This window comes from Pygoscelis adeliae, unplaced genomic scaffold (assembly GCF_000699105.1).
Source record: "Pygoscelis adeliae isolate BGI_AS28 unplaced genomic scaffold, ASM69910v1 Scaffold110, whole genome shotgun sequence".
Classification (NCBI taxonomy): Eukaryota; Metazoa; Chordata; class Aves; order Sphenisciformes; family Spheniscidae; genus Pygoscelis; species Pygoscelis adeliae.
In genome coordinates, this window is record NW_008823919.1 from 1,024,001 (window position 1) to 1,030,205 (window position 6,205).

The 6,205-nt window shown below is 47.0% G+C and overlaps 1 protein-coding gene across 1 annotated transcript in view; it reads right to left on the bottom strand.

Annotated features, from left to right (window-relative positions):
• The window catches only part of FBN2 (fibrillin 2), a 183,735-nt gene that overhangs the window by 143,120 nt on the left and 34,410 nt on the right, over positions 1–6,205 (bottom strand). The window contains exon 4 of the mRNA XM_009319652.1: positions 5,510–5,707. Within this exon, the coding sequence (XP_009317927.1) occupies positions 5,510–5,707 (198 nt within the window). The remainder of the gene's footprint in view (positions 1–5,509; positions 5,708–6,205) is intronic.

Sequence of the window (6,205 nt, forward strand, 5' to 3'; positions counted from 1 at the left end):
GAGGGCTGTACGAATCGCCCCCCGAGAGCCCGATTCGAGCGCTCCCGAGGAAGGGCGGGCCCGCGCCTTGCTGGTCTCCCCTCGCTTGGGGCGCCGGGTAAGGACGCTTTCCCGGGAACTGCGCGAAAGCTCCTAGGTAGATTATAAGGGGTTTTGGAATAGAAGCAGAATAGTCCCCACTCGCAGGACGGTGTAATTGTTACCCACTTAATAAGTGCCCTATCCTCGTACACCTCACTTTGTACCTCGGACTCGGAACCTTGTTCCTTCAAGGGGTAGACAGCGGCAGAGGGCCTGACCGCAATACAAAATGGCACAGCGACCAGGGTCCGAGGGTGACAGGGTGGAGGTTTATTTGGGTAAGCATGGGATTCCCCCCCGGCCCTGGTTGGACAATGCTTGGGTCCGAGACCGCTGGTCTGAGTGGGACCAAGAGAAAAGCCACACGGACCTGGCACAGGGAAAAGCTAACAGTGGAAAAGGTAAAGGCGTCATGTGTGAGATGTTGGGTGCATGCCATCATGCCGATTGTAATGAAAAGAAGCGATGGGAAGACAAAAAGAACTGCTTGCTCAAACAGAAAGGTTATAAGAGAAGGTGCAAAGGCAAGAGATACAGCTGATGATGCAAGGTCTAACTTTAAAGAAACAAAGAGAAAATGAAAAGTGATTAAAAAATAAAGTAGTACAGATGGTCAGTGCTAACTTGGAGAGAGAGGACGGGACTGTGGATGCCCTTAAAGTGCAGGCCCTAACACGAGATCCCGAGCACTGGGATGGGGACATGTGGAACGACCCCAACAAGGAGCCAGAGGACTGGCCGGATGATGGTGATGATACCACGCAAGGAGTCTTCCCCGTTATCAAACATGAGATAAGAGGGGGGACAGACTGGAGACCTGCCCGGTATATAATTAAGACCACTGCCTTTCCCCACCCTTGATCTGGCCAAGTTACAGAGGGAGTTTGGTAAACAGCCTGATGAGTCAGCAATCAAGTGGGTCAAACGAGTTCATGAGATGGGAGGTGATTGAATAGTTGTCGATCAAGAGGAAGCTCAGGAGGGAGGCTGGGGAGCTGGCCTCTTTCTCAGCGCAGGTCCTGGAGCGCTATGTTCCCTGACCACCTGTCCTGGTTTCGGCTAGGTTAGAGTTAATTTCCTTCCCAGTAGCTGGTACAGTGCTGTGTTTTGGATTTAGGATGAGAATAATGTTGACAACACACTGATGTTTTAGTTGTGGCTAAGCAGTGCTTACACCAGTCAAGGACTTTTCAGCTTTTCATGCCCTGCCAGTGAGAAGCTGGGAGGGGGCACAGCCGGGACAGCTGACCCACACAAACTGGGGGGAGCTAGCCAGGGGAGGGGGTGACCACTGCTCGGGAACTGGCTGGGCATTGGTCAGCAGGTAGTGAGCAATTGCACTGTGCTTCACTTATTTTGTATGTTCTTTTATCATTATTATTTTCCCTTCCTTTTCTGTCCTATTAAAATATCTTTATCTCAACCCACGAATTTTACTTTTTTTTTCCCAAATCTCTCCCCATCCCACTGGTGGTGGGGGAGTGAGCAAGTGGCTGTGTGGTGTTTAGCAGTCTGCCAGGTTAAACCACAACACTGCCCAAGACTCCTATGGGGCGGGGGGTGTCCCTAAACTCAAGCAAGGGGAACAACTGCGTATTTGTGCTTGCTCTGCTCAGAAATTGGCTAATGGACAAGTGCAGTTGGCTGTTGAAAAGTTTGTTGATCAAAGGGGACGCAATAGTGACAAGTAAGCTTCAGACTCACCACTGTATCTGATCCTGAACCTCAATAAATTAGGACCGCTCACACAAGGTTGCGACCCAGCCTTAAATTAATCTTAATTAGTACCGCCCTTGCAATGCAAAACGGGCAAAACAGTTGGGGATGGTTCATAAACCAATTAACACAGAAGGCTAGAACAATACAGTGTGATGAAGATGTCACCTGACCCAAACCCCCGAAAGAGGCCAGAACCCTCAAACAAAGTCCTGCGGGACCTCAGCTTAAATCCTCAAGGGGGAGAAGAGACGAGAAAGACCTCAGAACCAGGCTGTGGAGGGAAGGTTTAGACCTAGATTTGTCACTAGAATTAACGCATAAGAAATCCACTAGCAGTTTTAGAGGCCATGGTCCAAGCTGCCCCTGAAGCCAGCCAGCGTGGCAAGGATGCAGGCCTCCTGTCCGCCATCCCGTTTTATAAAGACACCAGAGTGGCTCTAGACGCCGTTCGGCATGCTACCGCCCCACTGGCAGAAAACCAGCAGCGCCCATACCCTGTCTGGTGTCCCAGGTACGGCAGCTTAAACTTTTCGAGTGGGACACCAAGGGGGGTCCACATGTCATTATCGGCCTGGGCTTGAATAGATTCCCTTTAAGATGTCTGATTGACACTGGAGCCAAAATTTCTTGGTTTCCCTCTGTCTTAATGGCAGCCCTGGGTACCTCTCCCTGTGCATGTGTTCACGTTCAAGGAGTGGGTGGCCCTCAGTGTGCCTACTGCCTGGGTGATGTTGCACCTTCCTGATGAAGAGACATCGATGAGTTAAAGTTGCTTTTGTTCCTGACCTAGAACAAGCACTACAGCTCCACAAACCTGATTGGGGAAGCCGCTTGTGGACAGCCCTGGCCAAAATAAATTTCCACTGGGGCAGACATGGTCAACCAATTGGCAAGGCTTTTCCACCTGGACTGCCCTTGCCGAACCTGTTGAGTCCCCCAGGAGTGCCTCAAGACCTGCAGACTGGGCAAGCAGTATCTTTTAACCACTCCACCGAGGGCCTTAAACAAGGCCTCCTTTTGAGCATGCATAATAACATCTGGAGCATTCAGACTCCTGACAGCAAGACCCTAAAAACTCCCCACAAGTGGATCCAGGGGTAACCACCCGGCCCTTCCCCACTGAGACCAGTTTCTTTTCTGTTCTGCAGGAATGTCATGGATCAATTCACGACTCAGAATGGCATAATTTGGATTACTCATATGGTACACGGTCCTTGTATTCTGCTGAGGTCCTGTTGCCAGCACAGTAGGAATACTGGGTGGTGTTAATTGGCTTACTGGAGGGAGTGTAGAGGTTTGCCCCTAGTGACCGGGTCAGTACGGGTTAATGTAGGTTGTCTGAATTTTTGGTGCAGCTGTTCGGCATGCTGTACCATACCTCTAAGATGGAGACAGCAAATGACACTACCCCCAGTGGTGGGCTAGACCAGGCTCTATTCTGGAAGGGCTTGGTGTAGGGTTGCTGCTGGTAGCATGTGGCCAACCAGTTGCATTTTGAGTGTTTTCACAGGCACCTGAACCATGCCAGTATGAAGTGGCTTGGCCTCTTTTTCCTGACGGCCATTAGCGCAGCCGCACAGACAGATGCTTCCACTCACGGAGGGCTTAAAAGTAATGTACTCTTCCAAATGGTAATGGATTTTGCATGAGATGTGAGCATTAATGATGGTCCGTTTTCTGCCTGCATTGCCACTCCGACATCAGCTGAGAGCTCACCTTTACACCTTTATGGCTCAGGCATTGACATATCAGAATTAATAGCAAACATTTCCAAAACAGCAGTTCCCCTCAATTCCACTGAAGGTGTCCAGGTGTGTTGTATACCTCTAGTTCAAGGTCCCATGCACTTGAGCCTAAACGACAGTGAAAGCTTCCTGGAATGGGTAGATGGCTGGACCACTGCCACCACCCCCCATACTTGGGACTGGGATTGGACCGCCCCAAGCAGTGGATTTAATTTAACCCGCTTTAATGCATCAAAGCCTAACATCTCTGTTTCCTACACAATGCAAGATTGTGATGTGACAGACCCAGGTGAAACATGCCACGGTATTCTGTGGGACTTTGGTTCAATTTAGAAGCGGTACAACAGCAACTCCCATGCTCATTTCAATTCCTTGGTTTCAAACACAAGATGTTTCCTGGGACATCCACTTAGGAGGAAAACGAAATCTAAGTGGGCCCACATGGTGAATTACTCTATGGTCCAAGAGTTCGAACTCACCGACTCAACAGAAGTGGGCCCTCTTGTCTCATACTATACATCAAGCTTTATTCATGTGGGAAAAGAATGCTTCCATGGTGGTATGGACACCCCCAGGTATGGTATGGCTGTGTAGTGATGAATATGCCTATCCCAACTTTAATTGGTGGAAAAATGAAACCTGGGAAAATGCCTATCAGCCAGCCGCCTACACCCTAGGTACCATTCTATTTTGCCCTAGGAAATGGATGCCCTATATGTTGCACACCTTAACTGGGCAAAACTACCAGGTAAAGCGAGAAACACTTACTCGGAAAGACATGAGTGTGGGTGAATGGCCGAAATCTATGATGGGATGGGTGACTGACTGGTTTATTCCAGATAGCAACATTAAGACTAACATTAACATCAGAGATACCCTCGTCCAACTGGGATGTCTGGCCAACAGCGCCAGAACATCCTTCACATTCGTCAACATACAATTGCAAGCCACCGCCAAGATGATACTGCAACATAGACTTGCGCTAGATGCCCTCTTGCTCAAACAAGGTGGAGTGTGTGTACTTATCAACACAACAACAGACTGTTGTACCTTGGACTCTGAACCTTATTCCTTCAGGGGGTAGATAGCAGTGTGGGGTCTGACCGCAGCACCTACTTGGTTTCCACTGCTTCTTGGGAAGGTTCTAAGACAACACAGCCTGCAAACTGACCATGTGTGCCAGCCTGTAACAGAAAAGTAGTACATTCTCCTTCGGGAGTTCTAGTATCCACTGTCATTGCATTCTTTATGCAGTTTGTTCTAAAACTTAGCCAAGCAGGTACAGCAGAACAGATACGTATCTTTCAGGACAGGTGGATTGCAGTAACAACAGAAAGGAGGAGCAGCAAGTCTCTTAACATCATGGAAAGATATATTGGGTAAGGCAAGAAGGCTTTCCCATTCCCCATTTTATGAATCTAAACATAGAAGACTGCAGTCCTTCCTTACTCATGCATTTTTCTAGCCCTGTACAAATAATCCAAACAGAGCATCCAGAAGGTTCACTACGTGCTTTATCTAAATGATGGGATTAAAAAAAAAAAAGTCTATATAATAAGTCCCAACCACTTCAGAAAGAAAACAACTCAGTAGCAAGAAATAGTGAATTTTTCAGTAGAATGAATGAGGTATATATTAGTTAAGGGCTACAGCAACATAAGCCAGTTGCCTGATTGGTGCTCTACTGCAGTATGTGATGGATGTGCTCAACAGACATTCTGACCTTTTCATGCTCTGTATTTATGGCTCCTTGACTGGCATTCATTTTTTCCAGGCACTTGAGTTTTGTTCTATATGTACACTAGCTAAAATCTGGAAGCAGCAAAGCATATCCAAATTTTATCAAAACTAAGACATAAAACATACACAAGGAAAACAGTGATTTTGTTTTAAGTGGACGCAAGGTTTTCAATATGTGTATCAGCAACACAATAGTCATGCACAATTTAAACCAGAAGGCTTACCTTGACATGCTCCAGTGCGAATATTAGGGATGAAGCCACGACGGCATGGCTGAGGCTGAGCAGGGCACATTTCACAGGGGTGACCCCATGCACGCCCAATGGTTGCACAACAGAGGGTTTTTGTGCAAACAATTCCAGTTAGCTGGCCCTGACACATCTGGTTGTTAACTTGTGTGAAACATGGGCCTGTTCTGTAATCTGGAAAAAAGGAAAGATCACTGTATTATACAAGACAGTGTACTAGTAACTACAGAAGGAATCAATTTTTAATCCAGTAGATACCTATATTAAGAAACTTCAAGAAGACCTGGAAATTTAAGTTATGTTACTACTTACAGAAGTAGCATGACACCTTCCACTGAAGGTAATTATTTTCATTATTAGGTAACGATCTTATCTTTCAATTTATTTCTTTCTGATAGATGCAAGTAATGAAAGGCAGCTGGACCCAAAACTGGTCTGTGCAGTGACAATATATCCAGTGAAATCCATAATAAATGAGAGTTTTACAAACAAACAAACAAACAAACAAGCAAACAAGCAAAAGAGCAGATCAGATTAAGCAAACAAGGACTGGGAACTTGTTTTCTTGTTCCTACGTTACTTCATGGCGATTCATGGGAGGGAACTACAGACCACAGAGCCACACTTCTGTTCACTCCACGTTGATCAAAATCCATGACAGCGACTGTCACA